The sequence below is a fragment of the Acipenser ruthenus genome, chromosome 14 (assembly GCF_902713425.1).
Source record: "Acipenser ruthenus chromosome 14, fAciRut3.2 maternal haplotype, whole genome shotgun sequence".
NCBI classification, from domain to species: domain Eukaryota; kingdom Metazoa; phylum Chordata; class Actinopteri; order Acipenseriformes; family Acipenseridae; genus Acipenser; species Acipenser ruthenus.
The window spans coordinates 29,662,826-29,686,123 of NC_081202.1; the positions used below are offsets into that span (position 1 = coordinate 29,662,826).

The following is a 23,298-nucleotide window of genomic DNA, read 5'->3' on the forward strand; positions in this document are numbered from 1 at the left end:
TATTGCATTATCATTGTTTTCTTCTTTCAGAGTACAAAGAACAGAGCTGCAAAAACAAGGTCTTTTTTGAGCCTGTTAAAAACACACAAGTTAAGCTGATCTCCTGAATGGTTTGAAAAATGACCACCAGCAGGCAGTGTGCAGAATTTTCAGTCATTTTGCTGGTCTTTTCTAAAAACACTTCACTGAATTCATCTTTTATAATTGGTTAAAAAAAGGACATTGTTATTGAAATAGTAGGCTGTGTGGTCCAGTGGTTAAAGAAAAGGGCTTGTAATCAGGAGGTGTGACCCTGAGCAAGTCACTTAACCTCCTTGTGGTCCGTCTTTCAGGTGGGACGTTGTTGTAAGTGACTCTGCAGCTGATGTATAGTTCACACACCCTAGTCTCTGTAAGTCGCCTTGGATAAAGGTGTCTGCAAAATAAACAAAATAGTAATAATAATAATGTCTGATAATTGGTTTTAAGGCCACTGGTGTATAATATAGGGCAGAGCTTCAGAGCCTTTTCTCATATACACTACTAATAAATACTGCAACAGGCTGTTTTTTAGGGAAAATTGCATTGTACAGTAGACTATTGCATTGTACAGTAGACTATTTGAATTTACCTGTAGCTATAACTGTAATTAAATGCATGATGTTAATAGCTGTTCTTATATGATAAGTAAAACAGTATTTTTTTATTCAAAGGGATATTACAGATTTTTCAGGAAATGCAAGAATCAAAAACCTAAAACAAATACTATACCAGGCATTTTTAGTATGGTACAGTTTATTATCAGTACTCCAAACAAATCACTAATCTTAACAGGTCTGATCCCACCTGGTTCAGATTACAAAGAAAGTACAGGTGCATTATTCAGGGACCACCTACAGTATAATTTATTTACGGGACCTCCAACACAGCTCATGAAGCTTCACCTTTAAGAGTAAATGACCATAGTGTTTTTGTTTTGAAATCAGGAGCTGGTGCGACTCCTTCACAAGGCCCTGGAGGCAGCACAGCAGGAGAAGAGGACCAGCAAACAGTTCCTGGCAGCAGCAGGGGAGCAGGAGCGGCTGGAACTGGTGCGGCACAAAGAGAGGTGTATCGCGGACCTGGACGGCCGCCTGGAGGCCCTGCTCAAAGACAAGGAGGAGCTGGAGCAGCGGCTGGCCATGCAGGACTGCCAAGTGAATGAGCTGCAGCAGCACGTGCAGCTCATGATAGAGAAGAACAATGCCAAGCAGGAAGTCATCCTCAAGCTCTCCAAGCAGGTGGCCGCCTGCATGGCTGACCCCCAGCGTACCGTAGCCAACTCCATGGGCACAGAGACCTTCTGCAGGCTGCAGGAGAAGATTGAGCACCTCAAGGTTATTTTAAAAGTTACTTTTACATTACAGCCATGGGAAGTACGTCAACTCTTGTTTCAAGAAACACGGATAAAACCACACTCTTTTTTTTGGTTTTGTTTGACCACCATGTAATCCTGCATGATGTGAAAAAGCAGTAAAGTAACTGATCCATGTTTTCACTGCTGGGGTGTCACATATGGTATTCTGCACCTTCTCTGCATCCAATAAGCATTACAAACATGACATCTTAACTAGCTTTTATTAGCATTGGAGCAGACACACAATTACTGTTTGCCACTCCAGTCTAAGAATGATTCATTTATAGTAGAACCGGTCCAGGGGTCCAGCGAATATATACTAATATTGTATCTCAGAGGAAGTCGTTTTAGTATATTGTAGTTTCTTTATTAACATCGGGGCATTATAAATGAACAACGTCAGGTACACCAGTGTGCCTAAAACACCAAAGTACGACACAGCATGTATTCTATACAAAAAAATCTGTGAAAATGACTGCACAAGCACTGAAGTACAGTATTTCTCAGTTGACAAAACAGCATTCCAAACAGTTCTTAACATGCTTTCTCAGTGTATGCCAAAGTAATCTCACAGGTTTTTTTTACATTGTGTGTGTGTTAACCTGAGACATAAACAACAACAAGGATGCACGCTTTTTAACAGTACAGTAATTTTATGAATCCTTTACTTTTCTTTTATTTACTATGGTTAAACTGGGCAATTATGTGAAGTGACAGCGTGTACAAATTCTGACCTGCTAAGAGCTGAATTTACTGTTTTAGACCCATAATAAAATGTGCATTGGTCAGTTTCCATCAGTACCATTCAGTTGGTAGCAGCATATGTAAGTCACACATGGCACAGGTCCATTGGGTAATGATGGTGTCATATCTTACAGGATCAGATACGACAAGTTCGACTGTACTTTGTATCACGTTACTGTGATTTTGTACTCTATAGGTCAGGCTTGCACAGTGTTGATGTGATGTTACAATGAACAGCAAAAATTATTATAATAACATAAACATACTGTATAAAAAAAAAATCCCTGTGTTACCCCAGGCTACTAGGCATGATGGGGTACACTGCTCTCTGATAAAAGTTAGGAGACCAGTTATCTGCTTATTAGCAAAACTTAAATCCACTAATATAAAGTCAAATAATAATTCCAGACACGTGATCAGTTGGCCAACTATTTTTTTCTTCTATTTTTTTGTTATTAGAACAAAACAAGTATATTGTTTTTGTACAGTGTATTAATTGACATTAGTTAGCCACACTTTTTTTTTACGTATCCCAGCGATTTTCAAACAGTGTTTTATAGGGTACAAATGAGTACAATTATGAAAGCAAAGAAAAGCAGTGATCAGTCAGGACTAGGTCAAACCTGTGCTCTTAATAAGTAGAGCTCACAGTAGAAATGTTTTAAGTACAACCACAGATTGTGTTCTGATTTCATTCGTTTACTGTGTTTACTAGGACGATATAGAGGCGCACAAGATCCAAAACAAGTTCCTCAACTCTGAAATTTACCAGCTTACTAAGCTGTGGAGGAACAGTTCAGAAGAGGAGAAGGGCCTCCTGATGAAGGTATGTGCTTTACAGCTTGCTGTGTGACAGATCTGTACCCATTTAACCATTGTGAAAAAACATATATGTTCAAAAAATATATTATCCTTACCTACAAGTCTTTAATGCAGTATCGTCACTGTGTAAGGCTAATATATAAGTGACTTTATTTAATACTAAACATCTTATTTTCAGCTTTTATAGCCTAGGCCCCAGATTAATAGTAATAGTAATGAGTTTCGTTTATTTCTTTTTTCTTATAGCTCTAACCACAAAACCACAATGAGATCTGTGATTTCGCCTAGAGACATCTCTGTCTGCACTAAGAAGCCAAAGTAAATTAAAGAACAACTAGCATGCTGGTACATTATGATAAAGCAAACTGCTTAGTGACACATGGATTGCAAGTAGTTCTAATGTAGTGACGCAAGCTGGTGACCTACTGGGCACTATTCTTACACAGTCTAACGCAAAAAACAAAACAAAATAAAAAAAACAACTTTAGATTCACTTTGTATCATTTTCACATCATGGTAACTTTTTAAAAGTTTAAAGCATTCCTTTGGCCTCCTGTTTAACCACAGTATTTCTGCAGTTTTACCCATGCTTTTCCCATGGTTATACAATGCATTTATAATAATTTACCTGGGTTTACCATGTTTATTAATATACTTTTATTATTATTATTATTTATTTCTTAGCAGACACCCTTATCTAGGGCGACTTACAATTGTTACAAGATATCACATTATTTTTACATACAATTACCCATTTATACAGTTGGGTTTTTACTGGAGCAATCGAGGTAAAGTACCTTGCTCAAGGGTACAGTAGCAGTGTCCCCTACCAGGGATTGAACCCACGACCCTCGGGTCAAGAGGCCAGAGCCCTAACCACTCCTCCACATACCTTCTTACCTTGTTATTGTAGTCTAGTATCTGCATAAATAAAGACATAGGCAGTCAGTATTTTTGGTCAATTATTTGCTTTTTTTGCAGAGATACTTCCTCTGTTATGTTTCTCTTTAGTAATTTCTTTTTTCATTTTATACTGTGCTTCCCTTATTTTTATATTTTCTTTGTACTCCTACTTGGTTTCACTCCTTGTTTCTTCTTCTTAGTTGACTGTCATAGTAGTTCTGACTGGCTGGCTGTTAGCCTGGTCAGCAACCTCGGGTGTGTTCATGCATTACTAATTAAAACCACGGAGAAGTTAGCAACTGAGCCAGCTCCAGTCTCCCAGAATGAACAGATCAGACTGACTGGGATGTTTCCCTTTCATCTCCAAATCTAGGTCTTCTCTAGATGCAGAAAGCAAATTGGAAAGATATGTAGTGAATTCTAAATACAAGTACAGTGCTGTGAATGTAGGGCACTGTTCACAAAAACACAAATGCCTGGTTTGCAAATTAAATTAATGTTTAATCTTGTTGACCACAATGTGTTCTTTGGGGTGGGTCAAGTTGTAGCTGTTTCTGTATCAGTGCTTGATCTGTCCTAGTGCCTGCGTCATGGCTCCATATAGTGATATCCCCTGAGTGCACTGTGCAATGAAACAGCTACTGGCTGGTATGATTGCAGCAAATTAGATGTTTTATCTATCTGGTCTGATTGGCAATGGTTTTAAATTATTTTAGATATATTTAGGATCAGACCATTTTTGTGACATGAAAAACTATTGTACTACAGTAGAGTTGTTTCAGGATTTCTGGGAGCACTTGAATTAATAGGTATCACATTTGATACCAGGGTGACTCTGGTTTAAAGAAGAACCAAATAGCAAAAATTGTAAAAATAAATAAATAAATATAATTTCAGTTGCAGGTTATGCTAAAACTGCTAAAATTGCCAAAAACATAAACGCTTTGATTTCCGAATCGTAATCGAAAAAAAACATGTATTGTACACAACAGTTTAACTTTCAAAGAAATGACCCTTCACAGCCACAGTGTCCATAAGCACTCGGGTGACACACATATTGCACTGTAGGAAATAGCAGTCTTGTAATTAATATAAGCAGCACAAGGAAACAAGGGAACACTGCAGCGAAGAGGATTTTTAAATAAAATTAATTTAAGGAGCAGAAGCAAGATTATAATTGGAATGGCTCCATCAGAACTGTAAAATTAGTTATTTGGAAATGTACTAGGTTCATTTTTACATTTTAATAAACAAGTTCAACCCAGTTAAAAAGTAACAGGGTGTAGAAACCCTCTGCCTTTGGACTGCCCTGTCTTGGAAATGAGTGGGAGGTTGTGGGAGGGTTACTGCTTTCACCAGCTGCTGTGTTTTGTTTTAATCCTAACCCTAAACCTCTCTTTTGTGTTGCAGTGTGCCTACCTGGAGGCCAAAAACTGCCAGATTGAGAGCAAGTACCTGGTCGTGCTGCGCAGGCTGCAGGAGAGCAAAGGGCTGGACAGCAGTCAGCAGGAGATGGTGAAAAGGCTCATTGAGGACTCACTGCAGGGAGACAAGAAGGATGTCTTTAAACTCAACCCTGTCAGGTAAGACAGTACTGACATTTCCATACCGGGGTTTCACAGCGAAAACTTTTTTCCCCCCGGTTACTTTCTTGTTTTTTTGTTACTAAGTATATTCAAATATTTAAAATGCAATTCTATTGCTAAACTGATGATGTGATTGCAAGCTACACCAGTTCCATTTTCATATAATACCCTCATATCCCGAACTGAAATACCAAAACAAGCAAAGGATCAAAATGTTAATGTTGGTTTGTTGCAATTGTGATCTAATAGGTGCGCAAATGAAAAGCCAACATCCTTGTTTAACTTTCTGTTCCTTCCCAGTGAGTACGACGACTATGGATTCAAGACCATTCCTGATTATGAAGTAGAGGACGTGAAGCTCCTGGCCAAAATCCAGGCCCTGGAGATCCGTTCCAACAACTTGCGCAACAATGAGATGGTGGACAAGCCTTTGCGGACCAGGTGGGCTAAGTACCTGGCCAGCCATCCCTTGGACCAGCTGACTCCCTCCCCGGAGCTGAAGGGCCTGTTCCGGTGTGGGATCCCTGTGGAGTACCGGGAGCAGGTGTGGCGCTGGATCGTGAGGACACGGACGCAGGTCTATAGGAAGCGGAATCTCAATCGCTACCAGGAGCTGAGGGAAGCACTGCAAGGTGTCGGAGCAGCCGGCCTCGCAGCAGATCAGGCTGGACCTGCACCGCACCCTCACCAGCAATAAGCACTTCTCCTCGCCCACCTCCGACGCAGTCCAAAAGTTGCAGCGCATTCTGCTAGCCTTCTCCTGGCAAAACCCCACCATCGGCTACTGCCAGGGCCTCAACCGGTACTGTACCTTTTGTATTGAAAGTTCTTAATGCCATTCGCTCATTTTAAGTAGTAAAAGGTGTTGCCAAAAAAGACAAAACACTTTCTTGTACTTCTTGGACGTGGACTAGCATAACTTATCCTTTTCTAAAACAGACAATAATGCCTATTACCGGTAAGCAGTGCCACAGGTAATGGCAGCATTACCGGTGTTAACATTTTAGAGCACTTCGTTGGAGGTAGCTATGCCAGGACACTATACTAGAGCGATGTGTTGTTGTATTATAAATAGCAATAAGAATACACATGCAAACAGTGTTTATTTATTGATTTGAGAAATTATGACACCTAGTGGTTGTTAACTGTGTTGTGTATTCTTAGCTACTCATCCCTCCCCTGTACAATATATCTTTTTCTGGAATCACAAATATACTGGCCCAGATATGTTCTTTAATATTCTACACAATTGTAAAGACAACTGTGGTGGAAAGCACGAGTGGCCATATTCAGGCAGATTAAAAATAATTCTGGCGCCTCCTCAAGACTCACCTCTTCAGACAGCACCTGTAGAAACTCCTCTTTTCCATCTGGACACTTATCACTCTTCCTTAAATGCACTTTACTTGCTCTTATCTGCTCCCTATTTTATTGCATTTAACCCTGTACTTTAGAGTACTGTAATCTGTCGAGTGTCATTTAATCTGTAGTATTTTGTATTTAATTATATCCTGATGTAACTATCACTGACACTTATCTGTTCTGTTATTGAATCGTAATCGTATTAATACTTATACTGATTCTTAAAATGTATTTTTGTCTACGACTGTAAGTCACCCTGGATAAGGGTGTCTGCTAAGAAATAAAATAATAATAAATACAAATAAGTGTATAATTTACATAATTTCTTGCTAGTTTCATACATCAAATTCCTCTGAATATATTTCAAAATAGGGCCTAAAATGTGGCTTGGCACACCTATGTGTCCCCCTTTTCTTCTGAATATTAGCAGCACACTTCCAGTGGAGTCATGTGGTGTGTGTGTTTCCTCTTGCAGGTTGGCAGCTATTGCACTTTAGTTCTGAAGGATGAAGTGGATGCCTTCTGGTGTCTGGTGGCTGTTGTTGAAATCATAATGCCACAAGACTACTACAGCAAAACCCTCACTGCCTCTCAGGTACAGTATGTACAACAACTGATTTCAAATCAGTGAACCCTCTTCTTCCCTCCAGGGACACAAGGACGCAACAAGCCCTTGCCACCTCTCGATCTTAGGCAACTTTCTCTGCCTCATTTTCTTTTCCCTTGCGGTATCCATTGTAGAGCTACCTTCTGGATATGGGTTTGTTCCATCCTGAGTACGTGGCCTATACACCTCAGTCTTCTTTTTGTATCTGTGATGATTTGGTCTTCTCGTGGAGGTCTTTTATTTGAGATTTTGTTTGACCAGTTTTTGCCTATTTTCCAAAGTCACCTGTTATGGAAATTGGCTAATTTGTCCATGTCTCTCCGTTATTACTAAGAAAATGTTAAAATATTTGTGACATTGCTCGTCAGCCTATAGCTGAGTTTTAATGCTATCCCCTTTGCTTCACCAGTAAGTACTGTGGAGGTGCTAATTCAGGCAGTCATAGTCCCTATTTGTTCTAACAGCTGAGCAACTCCTGCTGCTCTAAGCAGAGCTCTTTGTTCCTTGCAGGCTGATCAGAGGGTGTTCCGTGACTTTCTTGCTGAGAAGATGCCTCACCTGACGGCCCACTTCAAGGAGCACAGCATCGATCATTCCCTCATCACCTTCAACTGGTTCCTGGTGGTCTTCGTGGAAAGTCTGGTCAGCGACATCCTGCTCAGAGTGTGGGACGCTTTCCTCTATGAGGGCACAAAGGTACAGCGCCGGCTGTGTTAGTAATTGATCCTTTAATACCCACCCCCCCACCACCAACACCACCCACACTTACCCAACTGTGTTGAAACGTGCTTAATACATTTTTAAGCACAAATTGTTGAGAAAAATTGTCTTAACTTGCAAACATGTGCACAGTATGTCACACTTACATTGTAACAGCTTATCCAATTATTTTAAATTATAGTAATGACATTTTAGAGAGTTATAGAGAGTAAAAATGAAAAACATGGAAATAAGTAAAATATAATTAATTATAAAAGGGCTCAGTCCAGTGACGACTTGATGAGCGAAAGTATCCTTCTTTTTTAACCTGAACAGTATTTCCTTCTTTCTGTTTCCAGGTGATATTTCGCTATGCAGTGGCCCTCTTTAAGTACAATGAAGAGGACATTCTAAAAATTCACGACAATCTGGAAATCTACCAATACCTCAGTTTTTTCACCAAAACTATCTCTGATGGCAGGTGAGGCAGAATGAGGATGATGATAATGTACAGCCGACGCATCAGACCAGTTGCTGTCAATCACAGACTGTATAAACAGTTCACACTCATCTCACTCACTCCAGTGGCCATGCTTTTAACCACTAGTAAAGTTAGTGATTTCAGTAAACTGTCTTGTACCATTTTGATGATGGTAAATGTGAACAGTGATTTTGCAGTTTACTGAGCTTTACCATGCATCCACTATGAAACCTTCTTTACCATTCACTTCCTACAGGTAATGGAGCCCCCACCTCACAGACCCACATAATGTCCTCTTTGCAGCTTAGAAAACAGATGTACTGTATGTATAGCTGTTTAATGAATAGTTTTCAAGCAGATTATTAAAGTGTTGAACAATTTAACTGGTAGGTCAGTCGGCTGGTTTCACAGGCCCTGATTAGCACCAATCCTGGACTACCTATTGTTATCTTAGGTAGGGTAGTCCAAAATTAGTGCTAATTGTAGTTTGTGAAACCAGCCATTTAAGATACTATTAAAAACAGAATTTTCTTGCCATTAGGTCTTAGTAGTAAAAATAAGTTATCCTAAGGATGAATAATTCCAAGGTTCTGTTGCCTTTTATTTACTGAAAACATTTATTTTCTGTTATACTGTAGCACGGAACTGGATCAATCAGTCTGCTTTCTCTTGATTTTCAGTGAAATAACTGGGATTATATGATAATAATTTGGCAGAGCTTTCTCACAATGACTGTAAAGCAGCAGAAATATGTTTCCATTTAGTTCTCAAAGCCTTTTCATTGGAATTATTGATCCAATCACCATGTTTCTCCTCTGTCCAGCCACTAAACCTGAAATACAAACACATTCATTTAGATGCAGCCATTCATGCTTCAGTATTAGACAAGAATCCAAGCAGTGCCGGCTGTGCAGAGACAGGGGGCCATTGACTGATTTGGACCACACGCTTCGGCCATTCCAAATTGGAGAGAAAATAATAAAAAATAATTGGCAATGACTAAATTTAAAAAAACTGCATTGTTTCTCAAGTGTGTATGTTTGTCTTTTTGTGTCTTTTTATGAATTTAATTTTGGCAGGCCCATACTTTATTGTTTATTTATTTATTTGTGTATTTTTTAAAAGGGGGAAAAATGCAGAGTTCCCAGGTCCTTTTAACTTTGCAGTTGTTTCATCAGTGGCATTTTGTTTTCTCTGTATCTTCTGTCTTTAGGAAACTAATGAACATAGCATTTAATGATATGAATCCCTTCCCTATGAAGCTGCTGAAGAACAGACGAGAGTTTCACATGTAGAGGCTGACAGCCGAGCTGCAGGAGCTGGAGAGGATACAGGAGGAGTTTGTGAAAGAACAACAAGTGGAGCGCAAAGACAAGGACCTGGACACTGCTGTCAGCGAAGACGAAGAAGTAATACAGACTGCAGTTAGCTTGCATCACACGTCCTGACGTTATTGAAAAATTACACATCACTGATACTATTTAAACTAATTTGTTTGCCTTATTATTCCCTGCTGTGGAATATAGTGGGGCTTACATATTGTGTATGTCACACATACATCTAACTGTTATCCTTTGTCTGTTGTTGAGTATATAGGTATGTCACTTACATTTTTACATGTACAGTTCGGCTCTTATTTTGTAATGGCGTGTGATGTACCGACATACTTGTTTTAGAGTCAACAAATTAAGTTTACCAAACCTGTCAAAATGCAGAATATTAATGGAAATAGGTGTGTTGGCAATACACACACACTACATCTCTGAATGCTTGACATCCAACTATTTCATACTTAATAAGTTAATACTTTGTAGCGCCACCTTTTGCTGCGATTACAGCTGTAAGTCACTTGGGGTATGTCTCTATCAGTTTTGCACATCGAGAGACTGAAATTTTTGCCCATTCCTCCTTGCAAAACAGCTCGAGCTCAGTGAGGTTGGATGGAGAGCATTTGTGAACAGCAGTTTTCAGTTCTTTCCACAGATTCTCGATTGGATTCAGGTCTGGACTTTGACTTGGCCATTCTAACACCTGGATATGTTTATTTGTGAACCATTCCATTGTAGATTTTGCTTTATGTTTTGGATCATTGTCTTGTTGGAAGACAAATCTCCGTCCCAGTCTCGGGTCTTTTGCAGACTCCATCAGGTTTTCTTCCAGAATGGTCCTGTATTTGTCTCCATCCATCTTCCCATCAATTTTAACCATCTTCCCTGTCCCTGCTGAAGAAAAGCAGGCCCAAACCATGATGCTGCCACCACCATGTTTGACAGTGGGGATGGTGTGTTCAGGGTGATGACCTGTGTTGCTTTTACGCCAAACATAACGTTTTGCATTGTTGCCAAAAAGTTCGATTTTGGTTTCATCTGACCAGAGCACCTTCTTCCACATGTTTGGTGTGTCTCCCAGGTGGCTTGTGGCAAACTGTAAACGACACTTTTTATGGATATCTTTAAGAAATGGCTTTCTTCTTGCCACTCTTCCATAAAGGCCAGATTTGTGCAGTATACGACTGATTGTTGTCCTATGGACAGAGTCTCCCACCTCAGCTGTAGATCTCTGCAGTTCATCCAGAGTGATCATGGGCCTCTTGGCTGCATCTCTGATCAGTCTTCTCCTTGTATGAGCTGAAAGTTTAGAGGGACGGCCAGGTCTTGGTAGATTTGCAGTGGTCTGATACTCCTTCCATTTCAATATTATCGCTTGCACAGTGCTCCTTGGGATGTTTAAAGCTTGGGAAATCTTTTTGTATCCAAATCCGGCTTTAAACTTCTCCACAACAGTATCTCGGACCTGCCTGGTGTGTTCCTTGTTCTTCATGATGCTCTCTGCGCTTTAAACGGACCTCTGAGACTATCACAGTGCAGGTGCATTTATACAGAGACTTGATTACACACAGGTGGATTCTATTTATCATCATTAGTCATTTAGGTCAACATTGGATCATTCAGAGATCCTCACTGAACTTCTGGAGAGAGTTTGCTGCACAGAAAGTAAAGGGGCTTAATAATTTTGCACGCCCAATTTTTCAGTTTTTTATTTGTTAAAGTTTGAAATATCCAATAAATTTCATTCCACTTCATGATTGTGTCCCACTTGTTGTTGATTCTTCACAAAAAATTACAGTTTCATATCTTTATGTTTGAAGCCTGAAATGTGGCAAAAGGTCGCAAAGTTCAAGGGGGCCGAATACTTTCGCAAGGCACTGTATATATATATATATATATATATATATATATATATATATATATGTGTGTGTGTGTTCTAGTGCACTGATGGTGAATTAGGATCACTAAACCACATTGTCAAACAGGTTATACAGCAATAACGATCCATGATGTGGTACGGAACAGAAAAGCCAGCGCTCTTCCTGCAGTGATTTAGAGGACAGATCTCAAACCCCAGTGCACTAGAGTGGCCATTTATAAAAGAGCTTTGAAACAGACTTTAAAGTTATAAGTGTAAAAAGTTGTCAGGATGTTAACAATGAAAACAAAAATTAGAGGTACCTTATTTAAACAGTTGTAGCAACAAGTGGGGACATATTTTTTTCGGAATACAGTTACTCTTTAAGATTGAGCTTTATGTTAATTAGCCATGAGGTTTTTGAATGCTCTGTACTCCCAACACAGAAGCACATGTGTGTGCAAATATATTTTTCTTATGTGTTTACTTTTCTACCTTAATAGAAAAGTGTGTAATGTGTAAATGTGAAATGATCTTAAATGACCAATTGAAAGGTATTGTTTTTTCTGATATTCATTTATTATACCAGTATAGACATCGTTTAAATGGTGCAGTTGAGTTTACCGCAGGTTATATGCACCTTTACAAAAGAAAATGTAAAATTAGCAGCCTTAATATAGAGAGGAGTGTTCTCATTAATGGTTTAAGATTGAGTACTTAGTTTTGGTTTGTATAAACAGGGTGCACAACGTACAAAAAGATCCGAGACCTGGATGCCGATTTTGATACTTGTGAGGGAGACGGTATTCAGTTCTGGGCACATATTGTATCAAAGATCCCTTCTATGGGCCGTTTCTATTTTTAATCCCCCCCCCCCCCCCCCATTTTCCCAACATACAATTCCACTTCATAAACAGTGCTAATGTGGCACTTCTTTTCTTTCATAGTTTTCAAACAGGATGCAACTAATTGCAGAGTACCAAAATGTAAGGAGCCTCCACCCATGCCAGGTTTCTGTCTCCAGTGAATTGAGTATTGAAAAATTATGCAGTAGGTCTAAAGTATTATTCATTTCTGCCAAGGCCACACCATATAGACTGCAGATCTCCCTAAAGTTTTTATTTTTTTATTTTGACTACAGCTACAGATTACAACGGCGTCTACTTGTCCCGTTATGAAAAGATTCTTTAACTATTTCAGTGAGTGACATCAAAATAGAGGCATCTCATATTACAATACTACATTTATAATTCTAAGTTCATTATGCAAAGCGCCATGATCAATGGGTAGGTATTCTATTGAAATGGACGGGTAGCTGGGAAAGTGTAGGGCATCAACAAATCTTCTTCACAGGCACCCGGAGAGCAATCGTGAATATGAATTACAGAATATGAATATGAATTACAGATTGTAATACTTCATTAATACTTAGAAACAACAGCCATCATAGAATCAATAAGGGACAGGGCCGCCATGGGCAGCCAGGATGACACTGGGCCATCCACAATGATTAGTTGAAGTTCTTGAGGAAAGCTGGCGGTGAAAATCTGCTGGTCCTGAATGACTCATCTTTTTTTTTTCAGTTTAGTAGTCACCAATTTTTTTTATTATTTTCTCCCCAATTTGGAATAGCCAATTATTTTAAGGCTCAGCCCACCGCTACCTCCGCCGCGCTGACTCGGGAACGGCGAAGACGAACACACGCTGTTCTTCGAAGCGTGTGCCATCAGCTGACCGCTTCTTTTACACACTGCAGGCCCACCATGCAGCCACCTCAGAACTACAGCGTCGGAGGACAATGCGGCTCTGGGCAGCTTACTGGCAAGCCCGCAGGCGCCCGGCCAGACCCAAGCCCCCCGCCCCCCCCCCCCCCAGGCGGTGCTCTGTCAATTGTGCATCGCCCCCTGGGAGCTCCTGTCCACGGTCGGCAGTGGAATAGCCTGGACTCGAATTGGCGACGTCCAGGCTATAGGGCGCATCCTGCACTCCACACGGAGCGCCTTTATCAGATGCGCCACTCAGGAGCCCCAAAATGACTCATCATTTCTGAGACTTCCTTATGAAACATAAACTTGTGCAGTCTTTGGAATATAATATAGGGCAGCAGTGTGGAGTAGTGGTTAAGACTCTGGACTCTTAACTGGAGGGTCATGGGTTCAGTCCCTGGTCGGGGACACTGCTGTTGTACCCTTGAGCAAGGTACTTTACCTAGATTGCTCCAGTAAAAACCCAACTGTATAAATGGGTAATTGTATGTAAAAATAATGTGATATCTTGTAACAATTGTAAGTCGCCCTGGATAAGGGCGTCTGCTAAGAAATAAATAATAATAATAATTGCCTGCCAGTTAAATACTTGTTCTCAGGCCTCTATCAAAGTCACTGACATGTATTATGTATGAAAGCAAACCACCGTACATTCATTTCTGAAACCTTTTCTTTCAACACAATAAGCCCAATTAAAAGTGAAAATTATATTTATTTTCCCCAACAATAATATGAGATTAAATATTGTAATGTCCACTAGGCGGAGACATAATTCAGTTTCTAACACACCAGTACGTTCTTTTTATACAGTATGCACAGTCTTAAACATAAATAATGTTATCTGCAAAAGTGGGTTACCATTGTGATATCTTAATCAATATTTCTTGATGAAACTGTTCTTGTTATAAAGTGTATTCTAATAACATTTGTACTTCTTTTTCACATTTTGTATTGTACTACGTTTAGTATTAGATAGTAACTTTGCATTTGTCACTTGTGTGATATTAGGCTAGTCTTGAGTGATAGTATTATTCCATAATGAACCATGCAGTATATAAATTGCATATATATATATATATATATATATATTTGCATGCCCCGGTAGCTAAATGCTTAGTTACGGCTCCTGGCAAAACCAAAGCCCATGGCCAGTATACAATATTTTTCTGTATGCGTTCTTTTCTGTTGAGCACTACTGACACCGTTGAAACGGTGAGTCTTAGGTCCCCTGCGGATACATTAGTCCAATCAATGCGTCTGAACCTGGTGTGTAATCACAAGGTAACTGCTCACTGTTAACACGTTTTAAGACGTTAATTCACGTTTTAAGTAATACAGTGTCCCCTTCAGACATGTTAAAGGAGAGATTCAGAAATAACATTCAAAACTATGCGCGAGTAAATACCATCCTAACTCCTAACATCCAAAAAAAAAAAAACAATAATAGTAATATATATACGACTCCATATCGTAGCTACCGGGGCATGCAAGACTCCATATCGTAGCTACCGGGGCATGCAATTATATAATTGCATGCCCCGGTAGCTACGATATGGAGTCTTTCCATCCACCTCCGGTTGCTTCAACCGGAGGTGCATGCAATATATATATATATATATATATATATTTGCATGCCCCGGTAGCTAAATGCTTAGTTACGGCTCTGGGCAAAACCAAAGCCCATGGCCAGTATACAATATTTTTCTGTATGCATTCTTTTCTGTTGAGCACTACTGACACCGTTGAAACGGTGAGTCTCAGGTCGCCTGCGGATACATTAGTCCAATCAATGCGTCTGAACCTGCATGCGCGAATAAATACCATCCTAACTCCTAACATCCAAAAAAAAAAAAAAAAAAAACAAGTAGTGGAGTAGTGGTTAGAGCTCTGGACTCTTGACCGGAGGGTCGTGGGTTCAATCACCGGTGGAGGACACTGCTGCTGTACCCTTGAGCAAGGTACTTTACCTAGATTGCTCCAGTAAAAACCCAACTGTATAAATGGGTAATTGTGGTAAAAATAATGTCATATCTTGTAACAATTGTAAGTCGCCCAAAAGACGGAGCACAAGGAAGAAACACTGTATACGAGTACTGTTGTGTTAAAACAAAAAGTAGCTTAAAATGAACAGCTGCATTTAAGAAACATAGAACAAGAACAGCAACAAATACTCTTAAGGTTTGTGCATTGCACACGTGCCATTAACAAAATGCCCTGGAAACTTAAAATAAAGAAAAAAATTAATGAAGGGCTGTAATGCAGCAAAAAGCGCAAGAATTAAACAAACAAGGAAGTGAAAAAGTTACCGTACCACACTGAAGAAAGTTATCTTTCGCCAATCAAATCGTAGAGTGCCTAAATAAAGTTTTGAGTCAACACGTCTGTTGCATCTTGCATCCCAGATATAATAACTTAGTTACATTGTTTACCGTCAGCAGTTTAAGTATGATTTAATTGCACAAGATTCCAGATGAGTTGATAATATCTCTTCAGCCAAAGAAGCAGTCACAGTAATTTATGAGCACTGTTACCATTATGTAAAACAGTACATAGCGTGAGTTTTGTATTAAAGCAGGGTCAGCTGTTGCAGGGAAAACAACGTGTATTTCTCAAACTGACCATTTAAAAAATGTGACAGCAGAACACACAGAAATACTTGGAACTGTAATTAGGAAGTGTACCATGTACTGAAGCGTATTTGACTGCAGTAAACAAAAACAAGAAAAAAGCCATTCACTAAATTTAGCTCTTAGATTGCGCTAATGAAAATATGACAATGTGCTTTGCTGTGGTGTATTTAATATCGTAAATATAGCAGAACGAACTCACTGCAATTTAAACTTGTTTTTACTTAAGAATAAACGGTATGTAAATCATAAAAGCTGTCTGTGTGACATGCTGTCAGATCAGGATGTCACTAACAATGAGCATGGGAGCTCTAGCATGCAGTCTCCATATTACTGTACAGCTGTATACAATTAGAGGTGCGGTCACCAATTCCATACACAGCACTTGCAAAATATAAAACATATAAACATGCGTGGTTTTTGAATAAATTAACCATTCAGCAGAATTAGGCAACAAACAAGCGAGTACAGACACAGATCTGGTTGTAATGGGGGTAGGTCTCGGTTTTACAATAGCAGTTTAAGATTGCACATAGTTACTGGTACACCTGGTGGTCCTTGCTGGAAACACTGGTACTTGAAATGAAAAGGTTGAAAACCACTGTACTAGATAAATACAACGATCATAATTTAAACAACGTTACAGTCTGACTTGAAATGTAATGCAACAATTGTGACATTTTGAAACCAGATCTTGAATACCAAACAAAGAGAAGCTACACTGTACCAACTGAAATACAAGTATCTCTAGCTTTGACATTTTTTGCATTCTGCGAATTTCAAAGAAATGTGTTTTTTTAATGATAGTCTGCAGAATAGTTTCCATTACAATAAATCAGGCACCTCCAGATTGTCTTCAGGTAGGTTTTAAGATTGCAATGAACACAATATATCAGTCTTCTGTCCCCTAGAGCAGTGGTTCCAAAACCGGTCCTGTGTCTGCTGGTTTTCATTCCAACTGAGTTCTCAGCTACTTAACTAGACCCTTAATTGAATTGATAATTTGCTGAATTAGACCTTTTTAACTGTTTTCAACTCTTAACAGTTGCATATTTCAAGTTAGCTATACCATTTTATAAGTAACTTGAACTCTGCAACTGTTTAAGAGCTGAAAACCATTAAGAAGCTCTAATTAAGCAAATTATCAGTGCAATTAAGGGTCTAGATAGAAAATCAGCAGACACAGTGGGTCCCCAGGACCAGAGTTAGGAACCACTGCCCTAGAGGATTGCTAAACAAGGTGTTAAGTTAGTCCAAGTGCTATACTAACTTGTTACTCATATGAAAAGAACCCCCTTCATGAGTATTTTCAGCATATTTCAACAAAGTGTTTTTAAAATTGTTTTTATTATGAATTAGTCATTTAGCAGACACTAAATTACAGAGACTAGGGGGTGAACTGTGCATCACAACTGCTGCTGCAGAGTCACTTACAATAAGACCTTGGTTTTACGTCTCATCCGAAGCTGGTACTCAACTTAATACAGAACTAAGGACTAAATTTGCAGGTTGGTTGCAATTGACCATCTGAGATCAAGGGTTCTATTTGGAAATAAAATTCCCACGGCTAAGCAGCAAATGAATAAAATCGCTGTAAAAGCAGATTAATTCTGCCAGAACTCTCAATGCTTTACTTGTTCCTTGTTTCCTTGTTGAATGAGTAAAGCTTGTATAAAACATGCCTCATGTGATTATACTTTATTGTTTGTGCTTTGGACAGTTTTGTACTGTTGTTTTATTACAATATGTCTTGAAAGCACCAAGTTGGCTGTTGGATGTGCCAGCATATTCTAAGCAGCTGCATTCGTTGAGCAGTGACCACACTTAGCATGTGATCTTGGATGGCAATGATAAGGCTCCAGTGGGGTGGCACAATTTTACCAAAGTATCATAATGATGGTATGAACTAATACAAACTGGTAATACATTGCTTATCATGGAACCATATTTATTCCAGATCCATTGTGCTGCCATTGCTCGTAATACTGTGGTCTGTTGACGATTCTGATAGATTTCTTCAGGATAATTCGAGTGGCATGAAAATGGTATCCAAATTGCATTTGTTAAACTTTTCTGCAAGAAAAAGGACCCGCCACAGACTTTCACAGACACTGTAGTAAAATGCCTTGCATTTAAAAGTAGCACCTTGTGTAGTTTAAAAAAAAACAAAACATGTTTTGACGTATTTAAGAGGGAAATATCAGATTAGTTGTGTTTCCTGTAAAACTTGATTATTAAAATACTAACAACATTGTGTGAAAAAAGACAGTGGTTGACTCACAAGGGCAACACTATCTTACCCGTCACTGCCCCCTTTCTAGTCCCTAAACTCTAACCTGTCAGTTATATAACCTTCCAAGCTCTCAGGTCTAACCACTTGGCCACACTGTCTCCTGGTCCTTTAATTCTAATCACTAAGACACACTGCCTCCTAATCTTTCAGTTCCAAACACTAGGCCATACTTCCTCCTAGTCCCTTAGCTCTAACCCCTTGGCCACACTGCTTCCAAGTCCCTCAGCTCTAACCCCTTGGCCACACTGTTTCCAAGTCCCTCAGCTCTAACCCCTTGGCCACACTGCTTCCAAGTCCCTCAGCTCAAAGCACTAGGCCACACTGCTTCCAAGTCCCTCAGCTCAAAGCACTAGGCCGCACTGCTTCCAAGTCCCTCAGCTCTAACCCCTTGGCCGCACTGCTTCCAAGTCCCTCAGCTCTAACCCCTTGGCCACACTGCTTCCAAGTCCCTCAGCTCAAAGCACTAGACCACACTGCTTCCAAGTCCCTCAGCTCTAACCCCTTGGCCGCACTGCTTCCAAGTCCCTCAGCTCTAACCCCTTGGCCACACTGCTTCCAAGTCCCTCCGCTCAAAGCACTAGGCCGCACTGCTTCCAAGTCCCTCAGCTCTAACCCCTTGGCCACACTGATTCCAAGTCCCTCTGCTCAAAGCACTAGGCCACACGGCTTCCCAGTCATCCAAATTGTGCCACGGAAAACAAAACAAAAAACAGCTTATCCTTCTTAATATGAAGTTTCACAAACTTTTTCACACTAAAACTGTAACACAATTATAAAGATCGTCATGTGCTGACAATGAGCGAGTAAGGTCCTGTGCTACAACATGTTGGAAACTTGGTTTGAAAACTGGATGAACTGTAGTAGCAAAGTAGTACCTCTAGGTGGCGATAAAGACTGACCAAACAACCACCCCCAATTTAAACACACTTTCAACGATCAAGCCTACACTGCAAGAAATGAGCAGCAGCTCCTGAACTCAGATGAAAGTGCCTTAGCACACACATTTATTAACAAAATATTAAATAACAACGCACTACTTGAGTAATTGCAATAAAGGAAACACTCATCAACAAAATGTAATAAATAAAAAAACGTGCATTTTGTCGAAGTAACTGCAATACGAAACACTCAAAATGATTTCAAACATCATAAAAACGTAAGGGAACACTAATAAAATAAAATAAACTTTGAAGCCACTTAAGAAACCAGTCCTTGAAGAACAATTAGCAGAGTATAGCTTCACCAGCAATGGCAGAATTATCAGCTGCTTTCACACACTCAGATTAACACTAGTCTTGGATCACTTATAACATTAATAATAACATTAGGTAGCCCAAGATTAGTGATGATCAGGGTCTGTGAAATCAGCCGTATGGGTTTGCACAGTGTTCTCTATTAGGCAGCATACTGTCCAGGTCTGAAATACGGTAGTGCCACGAGACTGCAAATGGATTATCAGCAGTGTGTATTAGTTCATACTTTTGTGACACCATGTATGTGAAAATATTGTTTATCTATGGGATGACAGACCACCCGGGGGAGACCCTAACAGGGACAATAGACAGTGACGATGTCAAGCCATGGGGGCTTGTGTTAATATCAAAGCTCATTCACTGATTTTAGACACGTTGTTTACATTTAAAGTTACTGTTAGACTATCGTTGCTAAGATTTTCTTAGAGCTAAAGGAGAGTTGAGTTATAAAAGCAAAACACAAAACTAAATGGTTATTGATTTCATAAACTTTTTTCCTGTGTGCGTCATGCCAAAATGGAACTGTGCACCGGAGGGTCGTGGGTTCAATCCCAGGTGGGGGGACACTAGTGCTGTACTTTACCTAGATTGTTCCAGTAAAAAACCCAACTGTATAAATGGGTAATTGTAAGTAAAAAATTATGTAATGGTATGTAAAAAATAATGTGGTATCTTGTAACAATTGTAAGTCGCCCTGGATAAGGGCGTCTGCTAAGAAATAAATAATAATAATGTTAAAATGGCTTGCATAGTCATATCAGTTTTCTAACTAAAGCCACGCTGCGCATCAATTTGGAATACCTTCATTTCTAAATTGGTGGAGGTGTGCCGTTCAGAAAGCTTACTTCGTTCTGATTGGGTATTTGTTATTGGGGAAAACTTCTCATTACCTAGCTGAACAAGGATTGGTAGACTTGTTTCTAATGGGCGTGGTTATAGATTTTATGAGATAATACAGTCGCTTTTATGTTTATAAATGAAAAAAACAGGTACCGGCAAATATTTAAGGAAAAAGTGGAAAACCGTTGGTAAATGCCATAATAATATATACCTCATTTTTAAATGTATTTATTATTGAAGAAGGAAGAAGGCATCAAAAAGAAAAAAGTTTAAAAAGGTGTTATCTGTCTTTGAGGGTATTGTTGAGGTTTGAAACTGCCCCCTTTAAATAGAGGGGTCAAGGAGGACGTGGCTTTGGAGAGTGAAGGGAAAATAAACAAGCAAATAACAGCTGCAATCCAAAAAAATGGGTAGCAGAGAACGTCTCCTTAACTGAAGGCTGAAGACAAAAGGCAAACACGCAAAAGGAAACAACTACACTTCTATATACTGTAACAAGTCAAGAAAAATAACAACATACAAAACTACAACGATATTGTATAAAGACAACGTATAACAAAAAGCGAAAAAAAGATAATGCTACATATCAAACTAAGAATAAATTAAAGGGAAACAAAGTCATTATAAACTGAATAATAAGTTCATCGCGTTTGGAATTTCGTCAGCTACCGAATTTTGCTGGGTGCACCCCTCGAGGCCAGTTTGGTTCCTTGCAGACTGACAGAATGGGTTTGCTGAAGAAGTTAAGGGCAGCGAGGAAGTTATTGCTGGTTGTATTAATCCCTCTCGCCTTGCTACCGTTACCACTGATTCATCCTAGCAGTGTAAGTACTTTCTAAAATAGTATTTTTAATGTTGCTTTCTGAGCTGTACCAGTTCTTAGTTAGATAACTTCTCCTGCTGCAGTGATTTTTAAGTCGACCAAGTGGCAACCAGGTTTCAAGAAGATGTAAACTTGCGTGACCCTGCAGCTAAAACTAGGAGTGTAGTGTGTAACCAAACACTAGGGTAAACACGATGTTTTCACAATGAAGCCGAGTGCACTAAAAATGTTACTTTGATTTTACTTGGAAATATTTAAATAAGAACTGAAATCACGGGTTGATGAGTTACCGTACGGAGTTTGTTTACATCGTCTCGGGTTACAATGAATGATCTGATTTATAAATCATTCCGAATGAGGTCATGTTGCTATTGTACCAACTGTATTTATTATTTTGTTTTCTCGTGCTGGTTTTTCAATTTGCACGCAGCTTATAAAACACAAACTTAAGTATAAAAACTTACCAGACTATTAAAAACGTCTTCGTAGGGTTACCATATGACTCCAGATTAACCGGACGCTTTGAGACAGACCGGAATTTCAAAATTCCCCCTAAATTGAAAGTAATTCACGTATAAATGAGCTCCACCTTTGCTGAGATTAATCCTGCTGTGGTGGAATTGCTTGGGCACTGCAAACAATTCACACTGATCAGCTGCTTCTGATCAGATCTTAATGAATGAATAGCTAATTTATCGACAGAGCAACGAGATGATGATGAAATTGTATTTGCAGAATAAAATGGGCGATTGAATTTTAACAAACAGAAAAAAATAGCGACTGGCTGCAATTCATTCTTGGTATAATACAATTATTTGACGCGCATGCGGGTATTTAAGCACCATTATTAATTGTAGCTAAGGATGGTTCATTTACACCTTCATTTATTTCAATTTAGGGGCAAGTTTGAAATCCCGTTCTGTCTCACAGCGTCCGGTTAATCTGGAGCCACATGGTAACCCTAAATTCAGTCACAGCAAGATCAATTCACTATACAAATGAAAGCATATCTTCTACCTCTTAATCTTAAAACAAATGCTCTTCACCAACTTTGAAACTTTTACTTAACTTTGCCATTGGGCTTTGTCAGGTGTGCACAATTAGCCCCTAGAATGACAGCCTCATGTAGCCTTACATTCTGTATATCAAAAATAATAACCCTGTATGTTTTTAAAACCCTATAGAGGACTATAAATGACTTGCAATGTTATGGGTCAAGAGGACCACATTCCTGGTAGGTGTTTCTTCCATTTGCGTTGATGATACTGACTGTGCAGCACATGTGATTGAAAACCTAATGCCAGGGAAATGTTTGCATGCAAAAGAAAATATGTGTAATTCATGCCCCACATGTTGACAAAGTGTCTGAAGGTTGTACACATTTCCAGTTTGACCTGTTTTTTCTCAATTTTAAAGGACTTTTAAATTGCTAAATGGTGTATGTCACTGACTAAAGAGTTTGAGCAACCCCAGTTGGTTTGCTTGAGCTGGAATGACCCTATGGGCAAATCTGAAGGATTTCTTATAAAAATGGTATAATTTTATAGTTTAAAGTACAGAACATGGTATACATTAAGAAAAGTTTGCACAAGCATGGGAAGTGAATTGTTTGTGTTTTAAACATTTTCTTCCTTTGATACCTGGCAGATACCTTCTTTAAAATGTATGATTTATAGTGAACAAATCTAAAAAAAAAAAAAAAAAAAGTTAACACATGATAAAAGACTCGTGTAGGGGTGAAATTGCCCACCTACAATGGTGAAAAAAATATGTCAATGGAGACATTTACATTTTGGCAAAATTTGCAGAGAGTAATTTTATGGAAAACCTCCATTACAGGCATGAATATATTGATATCCACAAGGTTCAGACATGGTCATTTTTGCCAAAATCTGCAATTTTATTTTTTTCCCTCGTGTATGCAATATTTG

General features: G+C 39.2%; 1 protein-coding gene and 1 pseudogene across 3 annotated transcripts in view; both read left to right on the forward strand.

The window, feature by feature from the left end:
* The first annotated feature begins 307 nt into the window (after positions 1-307).
* LOC117420057 (TBC1 domain family member 2A-like) lies at positions 308-11,588 on the forward strand (annotated as a pseudogene).
* A 9,085-nt stretch (positions 11,589-20,673) lies between these two features.
* The window catches only part of slc13a4 (solute carrier family 13 member 4), a 28,035-nt gene continuing 25,410 nt past the window's right edge, over positions 20,674-23,298 (forward strand). For 2 of the 3 annotated variants that reach the window (XM_034033640.3, XM_058986315.1), the window contains exon 1: positions 20,674-21,368. In XM_034033640.3, coding sequence (XP_033889531.3) covers positions 21,270-21,368 — 99 coding nt within the window. In that variant the 5' untranslated portion in view covers positions 20,674-21,269. Of the gene's footprint in view, positions 21,369-22,547; positions 22,602-23,298 lie in introns of those variants that run through there. The other variant, XM_058986316.1, reaches the window with a different exon arrangement.